This window comes from Palaemon carinicauda, chromosome 20 (genome assembly GCF_036898095.1).
Source record: "Palaemon carinicauda isolate YSFRI2023 chromosome 20, ASM3689809v2, whole genome shotgun sequence".
NCBI lineage: Eukaryota > Metazoa > Arthropoda > Malacostraca > Decapoda > Palaemonidae > Palaemon > Palaemon carinicauda.
In genome coordinates, this window is record NC_090744.1 from 87223667 (window position 1) to 87244247 (window position 20581).

General features: G+C 36.8%; 1 protein-coding gene across 1 annotated transcript; it reads right to left on the minus strand.

Annotated features, from left to right (window-relative positions):
- Positions 1–15395: 15395 nt before the first annotated feature.
- On the minus strand, positions 15396–16499 carry LOC137659953 (uncharacterized). The gene has a single exon (XM_068394704.1). It carries the CDS (start codon positions 16497–16499, stop codon positions 15396–15398), a length of 1104 nt encoding a protein of 367 aa, XP_068250805.1.
- Positions 16500–20581: the final 4082 nt, after the last annotated feature.

A 20581-nucleotide genomic window follows, 5' to 3' on the forward strand; every position in this document is an offset into this window, starting at 1 on the left:
TTCCTTCCACTTTCTCCAGGCTGATTTTATCTTATTCTCAGCTCCAGCCTCACATCCTCCCTCCTGACTTATAGTAGATCCCAAGTATCTTAATTGTTCCACCTGTTTTATAACCAAACATCTACTTTCATGTATGGCTATCCAGTCTATACCTTCCTTATTACTCAGTCTAGCCTTAGTTTTATCCCTAATTTCCCTCAATCTGCTCATCTCCAAAGTCTCCTGCCAGTTTAAAACTCATCTCTGTAAGTTTTCCTCAATTTTCAGTAGTAATCATCAAATCATCCTCATTTCAGATATCTTCACTTAACACATCCATGACGAGTCCAAATAAAAATGAGCTTAATGCCGAGCCCTGGTGTAATCTAACACTAACTTCGAAGGATTCTGTTTCCCCGACTGCTGTTATTAATTTTGTCCCTGTCTTCGGTACATCTCTGGGATTTCCTCCTCCTCAAGCACCGAAACACAATTTTCTTTTTTTTTCAGTATTCTATAATAATCCTTGTCTAGATATACAAAAGCACTGAAAAGCTTCCTGTTTCCTTCTAGCCTCTTTTCCTGTAGCTGCTTTACTAGATACATGGCATTCGCAGTCCCTCTCCCCTCATGAATCCATACTGCTGATTCCTAATCTTTAAAATCTCTCTCTCAACCTCTCATCTAGTACATAAAAAAAGTGTTTAAACCATGCTTTGTTTATTTATATCCTTGTAATTACCACCTTCCATAAAATCGCCTTTCTGCTTAAATATAAATACCATTAGTCTCTCCTCCCAGTCATTAGTCATTATTTCTTCTTCCCATCTTCTTCTTCCCCACCCTTATCCCTACATTAAGGGGTTGGTTCCCTGATGTGCCCTCTCCAATGCCTTCGATCAAAGGCATCGTCTTCCACCAAACCTCTTCTCTCCATATAATTTTTCATATTATCTCGTCATCTAATTCTCTGCCTACCTCTTGATCTTCTTCTCCTTACAGGTTTTTCCCAAGCCCTCTTCACTCACTCCCCACCATTCATCTTAGTTGTGACACTCTTATCCTCTCAATAATCTTTACTACACCTGCCATTTCTCTTATTTCATCATTTTCCAATCTTTCAAATTGTGATATTCCCATAATTCATATTAGCATTCTCATCACCGTTCTCTAAAGTTTTTCTTCTTCTTTTCGTCTAAAGGACAAGTTTCTGATCCATACATTAACACTGGTCTTATTACTGTGCAATAAATCTTGACTTTTATCTTGACTGGTATGTTCCTATCATATACCACTCTCACTACCTCCTTCCACTTTCCCCATGCTACTTTTATCCTATTCTCAACTTCAGCCTCACATCCTCCCTTCTGATTTATAGTAGATCCCAAGTATCTAAATAGTTCTACCTGTTTTATAACTGGTCATCTACTTTCATATATGGCTATCCTGTCCCTACTTTCCTTAATACTAACCAAAACTCGTCTTACCCACATTCACCATCAAACCACCCTTTCCAAAGTCTCTTGTCACTTCACCACCTTTCTCTGTAATTCTTCCTACATTTTCAGCAATAATCACCAAATCCTCTGCATATAGCAACTCCAAAAACTCATTTCAGATTCTTCACTTAACACATCCAGTCCTTGAAGGCCTAAGATTTACTTTCAACTGATTTATGCACCTGTTTGTTCCACCACTACTTTTCTTCATTCGACACAATATTCGCTGGTTCTTCTTACAAATTACAGTCGTCTCTGTCTTGAGCTTTTAATTTAATACTTCTCCATTCATGATCTCCTACTTTATGCTTTATAGTCCCTAGCCATGTAGGCCTGGGTCTTTCAATTCTTCTGGTGCCTTGTGGAGCCCAGCTAAACGTTTGGTGAACTAATCTCTCTTGGGGAGTACGAAGAGCATGCCCAAACCCTCTCTATCTCCCTCTCACCATGATCTCATCCACATGTGGCACGTGATTAATCTCTTTTATAGTTTCTTTTCTAATCCTGTCCTACCATTTAACTCCCAATATTCTTCTCAGGGCTTTAACTCAAATATACTGAATCTATTGGAGAATGTTTCAATGTCATACCATGAATCATGTCCATAGAGTAACACTGATCTGACTAGACTGATATATTATCAGCTTTTTAAATGCAATTTTAGGCAATTTGATTTCCTAATTTTACTTAATCTAGCCATTGTCTTTTTTCAATCTTTCACTAAATTCTAATTCTAAAGACATTTTATTGGAGATCATAGTTCTTAAATACTTGAAGGATTCTACCTCATTAATCCTTTCTCCTTCCAATGATATTTCATTTTCCATTGTATTCTCCGTTCTCCTCATCTGTCTTTCTTTCATTTATCTTCAGCCCGACCTCATATGATATTTCATGCATTCTGGTAAGCAAACATTGCAAATCCTGTGTTGTTCTGCAAACAAGGACAGCATCATCAGCCTACTCTAGATCTGCTAAATTCCTATCACTGATCCAATCCAATCCTACTCCACCATCTCTGACTGTTCTACACATTACAAAGTCAATGAGGATGATAAACATCATAGGTGACAACACATTCCCTTGGAGTACTCCACAGTTCACTGGAAACTCACTTGATAATACTCCTTTAACATTAACTTTGCACTTGCTATGCTCATGAACAGACATAATCAAATTTACATATTTAAGAGAAACTCTATAATAACGCAGGATTCTCCACAATTCTTGCCCGGGGCTCACTATAAAAGGCTTTTTATAATCTACGAATACCATCAAAATGGGATTTCTATGTTATACGCATAGGTGAACATGTCTCAAAATGAAAATTTGGTCAGTGCAACTTCTACCTTTTCTAAATCCTGCTAGTTCATCTCAGCTTTTCATCAATCTTTCTCTCCAGTCTCTTAACAGAAAGCATACTATAGATTTTCATAACAACCGACCTAAGAGTTATGCCACTCTAATAATTGCAATCAGTCAGGTCTCCTTTTCTAGCTATTTTCACCAACACTCTGAACTCCCATATTACACCATTCTTCATTAATTGTCTGTTCTTCGTCTCTTAAAGTCAGTGTTTCCGAGTCCAATCTCTAAGTTCAACCTATCCTATTGCCTCTCACTCACAATCCTCCTAAATTGATCACACTTTTCAGATGCAAATCCAACTTCTAAAACTAAAACTCTGAGCCATCTCTAATACATACTCCCCATCCTCATTTCTAATTCCAAACCCATGGCTTCCATATACCTCCACATATCCATCCCTTCCCTTCCCCACTCTGCCATTCATATCTGGTTCTATGATCAGCTTCTCTTTCACTTTCACTGATCTAGGTAGTATGTTGGCCAGGGCATCAACCACCCGTTGAGATGCTTCCACTAGAGAATTATGGGGTAATTGGACTTGCAAGACAGTACCACATTGGATCCTTCTCTCTGGTTACAGTTCATTTTCCCTTTGCCAACACATCTACATTGAATAGTGTGGCCTATTCTTTATATAGTCTCCTCTGTCCTCATACACCTGACAACACTGAGATTAATAAAAAATTCTTCTTCACCCAAGGGGTTACTGCACTGTAATTCCTTTTAGTAAGGATAGAAGAGACTCTTTAGCTATGGTAAGCAGTTCTTCTAGGAGAAGGAACTCCAAAATCAAACCACTGTTCTCTGGTCTTGTGTAGTGCCATAGCCTCTGCACCATGATCTTCCACTGTCTTGGGTTATAGTTCTCTTGCTTGAGGGTACGCTCGGGCACACTATTCTATCTTATTTCTCTTCCTCTTGCTTTGTTAAAGTTTATATATTTAATATGGGAGATATCTATTTTAATGTTACTGTTCTTAATATATTCTATTTTTCCTTGTTTCCTTTTTCTCACTGGGCTATTTTCCCTGTTGGAGCCCCTGGGCTTATAGCATTGTGCTTTTCCAGCTAGGGTTATAGCTTAGCAATAATAATAGTAATAATAATAATAATAATAACAATAATAATAGCAGCCTCAAACTCTTGTCTAAATAATTCTTTTTCTTGTTCTTGACAGCTCATCTGGTGGGGCATATCCTGAAATTAAACTTATTATCTGATCCCCTATTATCATTGGGATCTTTAAAAGCCTATTATTTATTCTCTTTACTTTTACCCCTTTTTATTTCGAGCTATTACCTATTAAGACCCCAACTCCATTTCTCCCCTCTCTTGACCAGGTGTAATAGAGTTTATACCCATTTCCTATCCCTCTAGTTTCATTTCCTTTTCATCTAGTCTCCTGAAGACACAAGACATCTATCTTCCTTCACCCCATCACCCACAGTCTCCCTCAATCTTCCCTTTAGTGAACCATCATGCCAAATACCCCCTCTGATTTTCCATTCTCTCTCTAACTTCTCTGGATGCAGTCATGAAACCAGGGGTACCCCTCTCCTGACGTGCATCGCTTACAGTGGATGGCCTAGCTCCATCCACATTTATAATAGCCTCAGCTAGTCTCTGACTGAATAGTCCAACGGCAAGACAGCAGTTTCCACTGTTATTGGCAGTGGGCTTAGCCTTTGTTGAAAGAGCAAGACATCAAGGCAGCAGCTGTCCTTTTAGCTGCCTTTTACGACACATAGGACACATTGGGGTAGTATTCTTGCACCCTTACCACAGAGGTCTATTTCTTCTCCCCATTTGTAGCTAGTATCGTGTGGAGTCGTTGGAGTGGGACCATTACGTTTGCTGCGAGGTTGTAATCAGTAGTCTGATATGGGGTGATGCTGAGAAGATGCTCTAATTATGTCCACAGTTGAGAAGTAATAGTGGCACCACTGTTGGAAGTGACATGTTCTGAGATGCTGAATCTAGATATACATCTGGAAACTAAGGCAGGATTATACGAGGGGGATTTTGCATCTTGCATGGGATTTGTTAAGGTTGGCATGTGGAGTAGTCGATGACTGTGAAAATGTATCATTAAACCTTTTGAAGTGGGTAGGGAGCCTTCTACATCGACATGAATGTTAGTGGAATGACATTGGAGTTGATGAATAGTGTCCACACCCAAATCCAACTGTCGATGCACTTTTGAAGCTTAACATGAAATACATGCATGGTCCCAATGCATGAAAGGCCATGGATCAATCATTGAAACACCACGGGACAGTGTATGTGTGCAGGTATAGACGGGTGTAGTTTATCAGTGCAGTTATCACAGAGGAGCGTGATGTTTGAGTCATCGAGGGTGACGTCTTCCCAAGGAAGGGACATGAAAGATGTCTCACAGGATTGGTACTTGGTGGTTCTTTCGTTGGGATTCTGCCAAGGCATTGGAATCCATTCCCAGGTGTACAATTGGTACAGTGTTTCTTGAAAGGATGTCAGCAGCGAGATTGTTTTCCAATGATATATCAAATGGTACAGTAGTATTTAGAAATGGTAGAGAGATGATAGTATTGACGGGCTAATCAGGTACCGGACATTCAAGGGAAGGTGTGTACAAGGGGCATGTTGTCTAATCGAATGATGAAACATGGGTCTTCTAAGACAGCACTTTGCAGTTGAAAATAGAACAGACTGATATTGGAAATGGTAGAGAGATGATAGTATTGATGGGCTAATCAGGTATCAGACAGTCAAGGGAAAGGTGTGTACAAGAGGTATATTGTGTAAGCGACTTTGCAATTGAAAGTAGAACAGATTGATTCTACCTTAGAGAGTTTTATACAAAAGGACAATGGGAAGTGCTTCATTGATCATCCGTACGAGTATTGCCCCAATATTGACATCACTGGCATCAGTTGAGAGGGCTATATTTCCGTTGAAAAATGTATCTCCTGAAGGAGGGACCACTTCAGGTTTTTTTGGCTTGGTCCCGAGGGATTCATACAAGGGATAAGAATTTTAGTGGTGGATGACAAGAACCACTGAAAATAGCCGACCATACCCGAAAAATCCTGCATTACTTTGATATATGAGGGCGTGAGGAATTTCTATTCTGATGATACCTTTTCAAGGAGAGGTGAACGCACTCTGTAGTGATGCAGTGACCAAAAAGTGCTACTTCCTTGGTACTAAAGTTTCACTTGTATTTGGTTATTGATGCAGTTCTGCTACAGGTGATTAAGGACGTTGCGTAGGTGATGTACATTGGTCTTCTTTAGAGCGGGAGAATATTATTATTTAATCTACGTAACATAAACAGACTCTTAAGATGGTATCCTAAAGTCATTGAAATTTAATCTCTGCATTATGAAGGCCAATACAGGAGTAATTGGAAGTATCTGTGCTAATGGAGTAGTGATGGTAATTTTGCAAATTTCTTCAGGGTTCATGGGCACTTGATAATATCCCATCAGGTCCAGAGTAGTTTAGTCCCATGAAAGCAGGTGTTGGTGTAAGTGATGTTGGGAACGGGATAGTAGTCTAGTTCTGTTTGTGTGCTAAGATGCCTGTAATCCCTTCCAAGGCTTAGGTAACCATCTTTCTTCATGATGATATAAGTTTGTCAGCTGCCAAATGGTCTGGTGCCATACATCTTTTGTTGCTATAACAGAGCCATCTCTCTATTTGATGAGTATATGCTTCTTCCTTGCCCTAGTCGAGATTTCATTGATAATTCTATGAGCAATTCTCACATCATAGCCACTTACTTAATTCACACCCTTGTCGGTCTCATCAGCTTTACTGTCTAAATACTCTACCCGTCATTCTTGGCTTTTCTTTTGACCACACTGTCAATACTGGAATACTTAGCATGCTCTACCTTGTAATTTTCATTACGCCATCGAAAACTTTCAATAATCAATTTCCATCTTTGTCTCCTTTTTATAGTACCCCAAGTATCATTCGATATCAATGGCTTTCTCCTTGTAACTGTTTATCCTATGACTTCACTACCAACTGACTGATATATATTCTTAATATTACACCATTTTTCATTAATTGTCTGTTCTTCGTCTCTTAAAGTCCGGAATAACTAATTATATTTACAGACAACACATGTATTTATAGTCCCCAAAGGATCACTTAAGGGTGACACTTGCATGTTCACAATCAACGGTTTTTTTATAAATTTGACATTGAGAGAGAGAGAGAGAGAGAGAGAGAGAGAGAGAGAGAGAGAGAGAGAGAGAGAGAGAGAGAGAAAGTAATTTTTTCAAAGTGAATAAGATCGTGGTATGAAGTAGAGATAATATATGAAGTGTGTATAATTGGGAAAAAACTTACCCGTCAAAGGAAATATACAAACACCTAATCACATGCTTGTGCTAGCCGCCACAAGTCTCATGATGGAGAAGAGAGTAGCACAGCTTCCAATACCTATATTTCTCAAAGGACAGGAAAATGAGGCCGGTCAAGCGGTCCCCTGAAATGGCTGGTTCATAATTTTTCGGGTATTAGAAACGCCACTTTTGGGGACATAAATAGCTGCCAATTTTTATGGTTTGTGCCGATCTTTTCCTTCCTATTTATGATGTAGAGGATTAACTTTTTTATTTGCTAAATTTGTTTTTCGTTGTTTGCCAAGCCAGCGAGCGAAAAGTAGTTAGTGTAATAAATCTTTAAGTCATTAAAATGCAAATAGAATATTTTTTTTTTTCATTTCAAATTAATGATAATCCTTTTCTGATTCGAAGTATGAAATTTTATTCAGTTTTTTTTTTTCAATGTATGAATCAAATGCTCTTCATTCAGAACTATCAAAATGATATTTGTTTTTTTTCTTTTTTTAAATGGCAAATTGATGATGAGAATAAATATATTATAGCACAAATCCCAGTAAGAGGATTTGCTTATAAAGTTTGAGAACAGCTGACTTTTTGGCTTTATTGGGTTATCCCTTTGGTTAGAGAGAGAGAGAGAGAGAGAGAGAGAGAGAGAGAGAGAGAGAGAGAGAGAGAGAGAGAGAGAGAGAGAGAGAGAGAGAGAGTAACAAATTTCAATGTCTTTTTTACCTTCTGATTGTTCTGAGATTTCAGTTTAAGATTAAATTTTTATTTGAAGTATAATTTGATTTAAAATATAAATTGTTTGCTAGATAATATTTATTCTGTTTATCAGAGGATTAAATATTCTAAAGTAGAAGGAAATTGTGCATTTTATCATGCTATACTTCGATAAAGTATACCACGTGAAAATAGAGTACATTAATTCGATATAAAGTACTTCTAAAGACACAGCGTTTATCAGTCTCATATGATTCCCCATGGGATATTAGCTTCCTAAGACACAGCGTTTATCAGATTTTCCTATGATCCTCCATGGGAATATGAGCTTTTATCTTCACTTCCTTTAATAGTCTGTATTTAGATACAAATTTCGCCAATCTTTTCTTTTCCACTGTATCCAAGTGACCAATTCACACCAGCAGAGAAAATTCATTTTGCCTTTATGTCTACTGGCAAAATTGGGTAGGTATTAAGAATATTGAAATTTATTATATTAATGAAGAAAATAAAAAAATAATATTTTTTTGCTGATCAAAAATAACTTGTGACCAATTCCTTAAGATTATAACTTTGAAGGTTATTTACATCAAACAATGAATTCCAATAATCATAACTTTTGCTTTTTCTTCCTCAACAATTCCTCTGATTTCCCTTTTTCTTTAAAGAATTCTTGAGAAGGAGAATCAATAAATAAGTCAATTATGAATGACCTTTATGTCGAAGTTTTCCTTTGGTTTACGAGAGAGTCAGACCCCATATCTGCAGTTGCTGTCAGGCCAAATAATACCCAGTTTAGTTAAGGGCTCTGCAATAATATTTTCATGGAGACCGGTTTCCAAAGTAGTAGAATTTTCCTTTACTTTCTGGCTTTTAATTAGTCAAGTTTTTTTTATGGATATCAATATTTCGTAAAATATGTATAGTGATGGTGTTGTAAAATTACTTTATAGTTCTAAAAAGAAATAATTTATTTTCCAATTCTTAATATGAGTATTTTTTTCTTTTTTCAGAGCGATTCCGTTAGCAAAGAGAAAAGGGCAGTAAATGAAGAAGACGGGTGGCCGTTGATCCATAAACGAAATTCTGATTGTCACTGATAAAGACAAAGAAAGCAGTAGACGAAATGGCATAATTAAGAACTCTACTTAAATGGGAAAGGGAGTAGATGTAGCGTCGTCAGTGACAACATATGTTAATAAAAATGTTCCATTTCTTAATTCCATTCGTTCTTTATCCGACATATCACATCCTTCTTGGTAGAATGATAAAATCCGTTATAACTTAGTGTGTATGTGCAAATAACTGGAAGGGATTTTTTTTTTCTTATTCCACAAGAAGTCAATTAGATCTTCCTTATGGAAACTGGACACAGCAAAAGGAAGCCACCAAAACACAAAGCACATCTGTGATGTCATTCCTATTAACTAGTCTACACAACATGAGCGGTGGAGACTAGAATTAGCCAAGAAGGAAGAATGGGCAGTTGTATGGGTTGGTATGAAATGTTGACGTATTCCTCATCATTACTGCTTTGCCCGTCACGCTGCTTCGGTATCAACGGAAATCAGTTCCCGACAGCAATCAAATGGATAGAAGGGCAAGGAAAATGGCACTCGCATTGTAATGAGCCAATAGTCCAGACAATAGCAGCTTTCTGCGTAATGCCAACTTTACCTCTGTATGTTTTGTGATTTTCTGACTTCCGGGTGATGGTCAGGTCCCCTTCAGTAGTGTCTTTCTTCTTATATGCAGGGTCATTTAAGTAGGTCATTTTGCATGATCAGTTAAATTGTATTATTGTTGCGAGCGAAATGAGTGACCTTATATGAAATGCCATTTTTTTTTTTTTTTTTTTTAAATCTCGCCCAACCCGTAGCCCAGTCATTCTCTAACCGTACAGTAGATTTCGGAGCGAGATGGTGTGGAGGGGAAAGCTGATATTTTCAGCGGCGGAGTCAATAACTCCTATGCCAATAAATATATCCAAATTAAATTTTAAGCGAATATTTAGAAATATATAAACTTTATTTCTGCCAATTTCCATATTCATGCCTGGTATAAGCATGCCCTTGCTATCACTTTTGTTTGTAAGTGACGACTTTTAGCTAAAAAAATATGTGAGGAAGAGCAAACTACTAGCGTTTTATATATACCCACATGATTTTCGCAGGGTTTGATCCGAGGGAGGCTGATTTTCGGTATCACCGTAATTTACTTGTAGAATGCTTCACATATCTCAATGAAATTTTCAGGGGTTTATGGGATGGGTACCTACTTTGTCCACACCAGTTTTCATGTTAATATCTGCCATAGAAAAGCCACAGCAAACTATTATTTCGGTATGGGTTGAAAGCTTATTTATGGCGGTGGTGTAAATTATTCGTAGAATAATTCACATATCGAAATGAAATTTCAGGGATTGATGGGAAACATAGTTTCTCTGTTCCTGCCAAATTCCATGATAATATCTAGAATTGAAAAGTAACAGGCATCATGTAGCCTTCAGCTAGTTATTATTATTATTATTATTATTATTATTATTATTATTATTATTATTATTATTATTATTATTATTATTATTATTGTCGCAAACGAAGTGAGCGACCTCATATGATATGCCAACAATTTTTTTTAAAGAAATCTCATCCAACCCGTAGCCCAGTCATTTCCTAACCTTAGATTTCGGAGCGGGTGTGGAAGGGTGGGGTGGGGGGAGAAGCTAATATTTTTAGGGTCAAGGTTAATAACTCTAATTCCAATAAATATATTGAAAAAAAAATTAATGTATTATTTAAACATATACAAATTTGTTTATGCCCATTCTTATGTTCATAACTGCAATAGGCATACCCCGTTTGTCACTTTTTCTTTCGTAAGTGACAACTTTAAGCTAAAATATCAGTGAGGAAGAAGAAACTACTACTAGAGTTTTACAGATATCCAAATGGTTTTCACAGGGTTTGATGGGTGTTATACTAAGTACATTCATATAAATTTTCGTATTAATTATTGCTATAGAAACGTCATAGTAGCCATTTCTCGATATCCAAGCCAATTTTAGGCGGCGCCATAAATCAATCGTACAATACTTCACATATCTAAATGAAATTTTCAGGGATTTACGGGATGTATATATCCACTTTGTCCATAGCAATTTTCATGTTGATATGTGCCATAGAAATTCCACAGCGAATGTTCATTTCGGTATGGGTTGAAAGGTAATTTTTGGTGGTGGAGGAAAATTGTTCGTTGAATAATTCACATATCAAAATGAAGATTTCAGGGATTGATGGGAAACATAGTTTCTCTGTTCCTTCCAAATTCCATGGTAATATCTACAATTGAAAAGGCACAGCTATCATGTAGCCTTCTTAAATGTGCTGTTAAATGTAGCAACATTACAGTGAACTGCGTGATAGTGAGCAACATCAATGAGGGACAATGCCGATCTCATAAACAGTATCCGTCCCGAGTTCAGCTAATTATTATTATTATTATTATTATTATTATTATTATTATTATTATTATTATTATTATTATTATTATTATCACTATTAATATTATTATTATTATTATTATTATTATTATTATTCGATAGCTACAACCCTAGTTGGAAAAGCAGTATGCTATAAGCCCAATGACTCCCTGGGGGAAAAACAGCCCAGTGAGGAAGGGAAATAAAGAAATAAACAAACTATAAGAGAAGTAATGAACACTTCATCTAAAGTCTTCTAAGAATAGTAACAACATTAAAATAGTTCTTTCATATATAAACTATAAAGAGATTTATGTCAACGTACTCAACATGAAAAAATATTTGCTGTAAGTTTGAACTTTTGAAGTTCCACCGATCCAACTGCCTGATTAGGAAGGATATTTCACGACTTAGTCATAGCTGGAATAAAACTTCTAGAATATTGTGTAGTATCGAGCCTTATGATGGAGAAGATGTGACTGCTAGAGTTAACTACTGTATGTACTTAATATTACGAGCAGGAAAGTACTTCTGGGAAGATCTGAATGGAAAGGTTTTTTAGAGTTGTGAAAAATCTTATGGAACATGCATAATAAGAACATTAATAGATTGCAAGTTCTTGTCCAACGAATCTAGATAAGATCCAGTAGCTGAAGACCAGACTGGAGATCAATATTCGAAACTTTCACAATATGTCAATTTTTTGTGCAATCGACGAAGAAAAGTACCGAATGTTTCTCAAAATAAATGTACTATCAAGAATCACACCTAAAACTTGAAGAGCCATTTAAGTTAAAAAAAAAAAAAAAAAAAAAAAAAAAAAAAAAAAAAAAAAAAAAAAAAAAAAAAAACATTATTATCGCTGACATCTGGATGTTGACGAGCCACTGTCCTCGACCTACTGAAGCAAAGAAAAGTCACAGTAGCCATTTTTCGATATCCGCTAGATGCCTATTTTCAGCGGTGCCGTAAATTACTTGTTGCATACTTCACATATGTAAATGAAATTTTCATGGACTTTGGGGATATATATTTGCTTTGTCCATACCAAGTTTCCTGTTGATATCTGTCATAGAAAACCCACAGCAAACATTTATTTCGGTATGGGTGGAATGGTAATTTTTGGTGGTGGAGTGAATTCTCCCTGGAAAAATTCCCATATCAAAATAGAAATTCCAGGGATTGATGGGAAACACACTATAGTTTCTTTGTTCCTGCCAGATTCCGTGACAATATCTACAATTGAAAAGACACAGCTATCATGTAATGAGCGACATCATCAAAGGACAATGACGATCTCATATACAATATCTGTGCCGAGTTCAGCTAGTTTATTATTATTATTATTATTATTATTATTATTATTATTATTATTATTATTATTATTATTATTATTATTATTATTATTATTACTGCTGTTGTTGTTATTGTTGTTGTTGTTGTTGTTATTTGATAGCTACAACCGTAGTTGGAAAAACAGTATGCTATAAACCCAATGACTCCATAGGAAAAAATAACCCTGTGAGGAAGGGAAATAAAGAAATAAACAAACTACAAGTGAAGTAATGAACATTTAATCTAAAGTCTTTTAAGAACAGTAATAACATTAAGATAGATCTTTCATGTACAAACTATAAAGCGACTTATGTCAACTTACTTAACATAAAAAGAATTTGCTGCAAGTTTGAACTCTTGAAGTTCAACTGATTGAACTACCTGAATAAGGATATTCCACGACTTGGTCATAGCTGGAATAAAACTTCTACAATACTGTGTAGTATCGAGCATTCTGATGGAGAAGATGTAACTATTGAGGTAACTGCATACTTATTAATACGAGCAGGAAGGTACTGTCTGGTAAGACCTGAATGCAAAAGTTGGTCAGAGTTATGAAAAATCATAATATGAAAATTAGATAGAAATTTAATAGACTGCAAGTTATTGTCCAACAAATTAAGATGAGATCCAGTAACTGAAGACCAGACTAGAGAGCAATATTCAAAACCTTCTCAATAGGCCAATTTTTGTGTAATTTAAAAAAAAACAGACCAAATGTCTTTCTAAAAATAAATATACTTTTAAGAACCACACCTAAAACTTCAATAACCGTATAGAGTTGAAGAAACATTATCAATGCTGACATCTGGATGTTGACAAGCCACTGTTCTCGACTTACTTACAATCATACTTTGAGTTTTGTTGGGGTCCAACTTTATGCCCCATAATTTGCACCATAAACTAATTTTAGCTAGATCTCTATTAATGAATTCAGAAATCCCATATCTATATACAGGAGATGCAATTGAAGGAAAGAGAGTAACATCATCTGCATATACAACGAACTTGTTTTATAGGACAAACCACATATTGTGTGTATATAATAGGAAAAGTAAAGGGCTAAGAACACTACTTTGACGAACACCAGGTATCCCACTCCCATGCTTACTCTGGTGCCCATCAACAGCAATTGATTACAATCTATTACTCAAAGGTTCAATAATGATGCTAAGAAAATACCCACCTATTTAAAAGTGTTCGAGTTTGAAAACAATGACCTCTTGAATAACACAGTCAAAAGCAACACTAAAATCAAGGGCAATCATATGAATTTCCTGACAACAATGAAGGGATTTCTCTACAGCATTGGAGATTGTCAGAAGGGCATTCCATACTCCAATGCCCAAGCCCAATGGCAAATAGGGAAAAGAGTATTACTTTTAGCATACATAATTAGATGTTTTACAAGAAGACATTAAAACACTTAAGATAATATGGCAGTTATAGAAATTGGGCAGGAATCAGCTGGACTAAAGTTACCAAAAACAGGTTTATATAATGGAGTACACTACTAATTCTCAGAGAGAGCGAGCCGTTATGTGATAACTGGGAGGTGAAGTGAATGCATCTAACTTTATTTCAATAGACAGCGGATTTATATACAAGAGTTTCAGAGCAATATATACAAGAGTTTCAGAGCAAGGACACAAAAAATAAAACACAACAATTCATGAAAAGACAGTCATAAACAGGTTCTGTCAACAGTGAGGTTTAGAGCGAGATAACAATAAAGATAAAAATACGGTTATAGTGGAAGAGCATGCATGAAACATGAAGGGTTACATGGCTACCCCCTAAAAAAGACATCCATGTCAAATGGGCGACATGCTCTTGAGAGATGTACTATAGGCAGGTCATCGTGCAGGAGAAAAGTGAGAGCAGAAGCGGTGAATAAGGCATTCTTTGCATTGCAGAAGGCCACTTCTTGAAAGGGACCCCAATTCAGGTCTTTTGGCTTGCTCTTGAGGGGAGCGTAGAGAGGAGCAAGAGTGGCAGTAATGGCTGGCAGGAAACGGTGATAATAGTTGATCATGCCCAAGAATTCTTGTAGGGCTTTAACAGCCGACGGTGGGGGGGAAGTTCTGAATGGCTGCTACCTTATCAGGCAGAGGATGGACTCCTTCAGGTGTGATGCAGTCCCCAAAAGGGGAGCGATCCAAAAGAGCTAGGTCCAAAAGAGCTAGGCCCAAAAGAGCTAGTACAATTGAGGTAGTGCAACAAAATAGCTAGTTCCATAATAGCTAGTACCAAAATCGCTATTGTGACAAAATAGCTAGTAGTACATTTGAGCTTGTTCACAAAGAGCTGTTAACCAAATTAGCTTGTTTTGAGAAAATGTAGTGTTGCTAAAACTGTGTGTGTGTGTGTCTGTGTGTTTAAGTTGATTACTGAGGTAGAAAGTAAAAAATAAATTTTCTTCTGTCTCATAATTATTATTTATAACTGAAAATTGAAAAAAAAAAACTTTAACCTTTAATATGTTATGTTATAGCTTATTCCTCGTAAAAAATCTTTAATACATATATCATTATTTGCGTGCTTGCTAATCAAGTTTTTCAGTCTATCGTTAATTTCCTTAGTCTTTCTTTTGACAGGTAATTGCTGCCCACTCATATACGCAATTAGAATGCTTCTCAGAAGTGCTTCTTCTTTTTTAATTCCTTGAAAAAAGCGCTATACGGCTGAGTGAGCAGTGTCATACATACCCTTAATAGCACGATGCCATCCCTCTAACTTGTTATTTGTACTTGTTCTGTCGTTTTCTGTTCTTTCCCGGACGTTCCACAATTCGATGGGAAATAAGGGTATTCTTCTTCCTCTTCTCTGTCGTCTACCAATGTATGTGTCTTCAAAATAGTCATATAATATTTGCATTTCTTCATCCAATTGTAGACGTTCGAGGCCTTCATTTAGCTCTTCGAATGCATCTGTCACTTCATCTGAATTTAGAAACGCCAAAGCAGCCAGCATCTTGCAATAAAGACGGAAGTTGGCATCAGATATATAGCTATTTGATAATCCTGTGATTTGTATTTTTCTCCATATTGACTGTGATAGATGAAAGAAACATCCATTTATGTTTGCATCAGGATACACTGTCATGAAAGCATTGATAGCAGACTTTTCAAAATCTAAGGTTACGCTTTCAGGGTCACATTCTGGGCGTTTGTCTTTCAAAATCTGAAATACTCGTTCATACATTGACTGAGCCTTATCAGGCATCATAACATAAACACAGGGAAAAAGAAAGTTTTCTCTAACAACATCGATCGTATATAATTGATAAAATATTCTAGGAACGCCTTTGAAAGTGCCATCACACATCCATATTTTTGAATTAGCAAGTTGATCGAGCATAAGCAGGCTTGCAAATATGATTATTCGTTTTGAATCGCTTGTTACATCACTCAGTAAGAAGGGTTCTGTATTTCCGTTTATAGTAGAAGTTTTAAATTCTTCTGGAATTATCAATTCGATAATTGATAAAGGTTCAGGAAAATGGCCTTCAACCTTACGTCTACGTTGAATACGCTTTTGGAGCGCTCTTTTTTTAGGGACATTAGCCATTGCTTCGTCATCCAGCTCTTGTACTACAACAGCAATAACTCTTCGTGGTGGTGCACTGCAATTTGAAGCTTGCTCATTCATTTTCCTTAAAGCAATTCTAACACTTTGCCTCGCGAGATCTGGGGCATGATTATGTTCTTGTCCAATTTTTACTTCACACTTTTCTTGGTAGTTTGGCGCAGTTTTCAATGTTCCTCTATAATCCTTCATTACACATATCCAGTTCTGGCTGGTTTTGTTCGTTTTTTTTTTTTCGGTACAAATATCCATCGTAGATAAGTACATCTTTTCCTTTCTGGGACTCCATAACTTCCATGATGAAGGGTGGAATACTAACTTTTTTTCTCCATATATAAGAAAAAGATTAAAAGAAAAAAATAAGTAGAAATAACTCTCCATTTTCTTGACACTAGTTATTTTGGTTAACAGCTCTTTTTGTACCAGCTCAAATGTATAACTAGCTATTTGGTCACATTAGTGATTTTGGTACTAGCTATTATGGAACTAGCCATTTTGTCGCACTAGCTCAATTGTGCTAGCTCTTTTGGGCCTAGCTCTTTTGGGCCTAGCCATAATGTCGCATACTCCCCCAAAAGTACATTTGTTGTACCAGACTACAAGGCAGTTCTGTTGTAGGATGTCGTGCACGATGCATAGAAGACAAAGGTGTTTCTCTTTGGAGAAAGAGAATGCAAGTATGTCGTCCACATAACATACATAGAAGGGGAGGTCCCCTAGAATACTATCCATGAGCCATTGAAAAGTAGCCAAAGCATTATGAAGGCCATAATAGGAGTAATTGAAGGTGTATGTACCAAAGAGGGTGGTGATGGCGGTCTTGGGGATGTCTTCTGGGTTCATGGGCACCTGATATTAGTGCCCATGGCAGGTCAATGAGGTCATGTCTGCAATATTTGGGAGGGGGTAATGATCTGGTTCTGTCTGCATGTTCAAACGCCTGTAATACCCACATGAATGCACAGAACCAATTTTTTTTTTCGGGATGATGTGTAAGGGTAACGACCATGGGCTAAGGCCTTTTGGCAAAGGCCCATTTCATCTATTTTGGCGAATGTTTTTTTAGCGGTTGTCAAACTATCTGGTGCCAGACGCCTGAATCTGGCGAATACTGGGGGCCCGGTCGTCCTGATATGGTGATAAACACCATGTATGGCAGAAATTGTGGGTGTTTGACGAAGTTCTGGACGGAAAACCTCTGGGTGCAATGTGAGGAGGTGGGTGTAGGCACTTGTGAGTGCGTTAATGTGCAAGAGCGAGGTCTGAGGGGTGGTATTGGAGAGGTATGGAGGAGTACAAATCAACGTTGATTAACGGTTGGTGAGCTCTATCAACCAGGAGGAGGAAATGCGAAGGGAAAACTTCACCGAGCATTGGCTTTTCCAAACGATAATTTGAGGGTTTCATAGCTATTGGTTGGTATCACAGATCAGTTGGCAACTACCAGGCGGACATCGGCAGACTTAAACAGCTCACGTCATGTCCTGGAGAGTACTGTTGCAATACGTATGATTTGAGGGCGTCATACGTTATTGAGGGTGTCCCCTTGGTCGCAAAGGAAATCTTATATTTCTGGGAAAGTTTCCTCGGGATTGCTGCGAGAACATACTCTGCTTTTTTGCTTAAGCGAGTCACGTCTTTAATGTGAAATTGGACCTCGGTACTCTGAATACAGGCAAATACCTCTGTACTTGTGAAGGGCAGTAGTTTTAATGGTTTGGTGTTGATAGTAGAGTCAGTGCTGGAGGACGGTATCATCAGACAATAAGACACAGCAATGAGAAAGAAGGCTGAAGTTAGCTGGATACTCCTGTGGTCGCCAGTTAGGGGATAACTGAGACGCGAGGAGAATGCAACTGAACTTTATTAAACAATCATTGAGTTTATATACACGGACTTGCAAGGAAGAATATCACAGAAATTTAAACATAATAAAACATGGGCTAGCATGCTTACAGCAGTGCAGGGAAGAGCAAGTGATAAGATATAAAAGGTAAACCATTTCAGTGTATGAGTATCTATAAAACATATGTATATCCTCATTTTTGTCTTCTTTTTATGTTTGTTTATAGAAATAACAAAAAAGGAAAGAACAATAATGTTACACTATTATGGACTGGCACGTTGAACGATCTAAACTTTATTCCATTTATTAAAGGAAATGATTCTATGAATATTCAAATCTTTTGACAAAATTTTGAGAATAAAACCAAAACCACTAACCCAGTTTACTGATGAAGGCCCTATGAAAATACGGTTGTATTTCAAAGAAGTATAACCTAATCAGCAGTTTGGGGAAGATCTACCGCAAAGACTCCACTACAAAGCCTCATGCCTGGAGTAGGCTACGTATTGGTTCTAAAGACTTTAAACCAGCTTCAGATTGTTTCTTAGAGTGCTTACTTTAATAAACGGTCTTTTCAATCAACGTGCAAGAAACTGCTTTATGGGAAGAGAATTTACATAAGTTATAAAGGAAATGCTTTGGTTGATTCATCAATTAATAATTTTCCTAATCCTTTCATAATATTTCTGTGCTATTAAAACTGTAGCTAAACTACATTAAAAAAATCTTATGTCAAATGTATTATTGGCTGCAGACCAATTGTACATTTATAGATATTTGTTATACAGCCTCCGCAATTTCATTCATATTTGTTGAATTGTTGCTGAAAATTTGATGAAAATCATATGCAGAACCAGGCAAAAAAATGTCGGAGGACCCATTTTAACACAGCTCAAAACATTAATTGCCTAGCTGGCACTGGTTGAATGTTTTCAGGAATATTCATTATATTTGGAATATTCCAATAGAACTGAAATTCTCACTCGAATTATGGTAATGGCTGTCTCCCTTGTTATCCCTGAACACTTTTCCTATTACTGTCACTGAAGTTAACATATAGGAGTTTTCAATTAAACTTTTAAACCTTTGAATTAAGCGCTAAGAAAAATCTTGTAATGATGCGAATTGCTCTCAGGTAAACAACTTTCTTCTACAAGGACATTCCGATTCCTCAAATATCTGCTTTGCTCCCCAGTTTCCATAAAAAAAAGTTAGAATCACAGATCTTCTTCCTTCAGATCTCGTAATATCATCTTCGAATGTCTTCGATCTGCTTTAAATCTTTGTATCTTTGATAACATTATCCTCGAGTAACGAATTCTTTTAAGTAGGACTAGATGATGGCTAAAGTCTTATTGAAATAGGTAAAAGTTTGCATTTTCATATAAATTAGCACTACTCTTTCACTGGTTAACTCTTTCCTTATTCTTTACTAAAGTTTGTCGTTTTAATTCATGTTTGCGCTGGCAAAAGTTTCTTTGTCTCAGTGTCAATTTTCTGGGACTAATAAAATACATTTTTCTTAGGCTTTCGATACCAAGTTTTTATTACATGTAGATTAAGAAGAGATTATTTTAATGTGTGCACGCAGTGCCCGGAAAAAAAATGGTAAAAGAAAACATCACATGACCTCTTCTCCAGTTGGACCTCTCCACGGAATTCAGATGTTAGAAAATGTTGATTAAATTTGCTGCGAATTCTCTCTCTCTCTCTCTCTCTCTCTCTCTCTCTCTCTCTCTCTCTCTCTCTCTCTCTCTCTCTCTCTCTCTCTCTCTCCGGTAATTTTACGTATACAGCCTGTGCATGAGTAATGAATTGTCACCCCTACACCGCCCTGTTCGAAAAAAAAAATCTCATTAGCGTACACAGCATCTGTTGTTCTAAACTCCGATTTGGAAAAAAGAAAAGAAGAAATCTTTTTTTTCTTTTTGCTGGAATATAATTGATGTTCTGAGTTAATGTGATTTTAATCATAATGGATTTTTTTTTTTGGATAAAATATATGGATGAGCATGATGGTCAAATACATATACCTACACACAGTCATACATTCGCAAATATCTCTCTCTCTCTCTCTCTCTCTCTCTCTCTCTCTCTCTCTCTCTCTCTCTCTCTCTCTCCACAGAAATTACGTATACAGCCTGTGCTTGAGTAATGAATTGTTACCCCTTCACCACCCTGTTCGATAAGTCTCATTAGCGTACAGAGCATCTTTTGTTCAAAACTCGTTTGAACCGATTTTCTTTTTCTCATTGGAAGGTAATGGATTTTCTGAGTTGATATGATTGTAATTATAATGTGTTTTTTTTTTGGGGGGGGGGGGGGGGGTGGTGGTATAAAAAATATTGAGGATCATGATGCTCAAATACATATACCTATACACAGTCAGATATTCGTATGAATCTCTCTCTCTCTCTCTCTCTCTCTC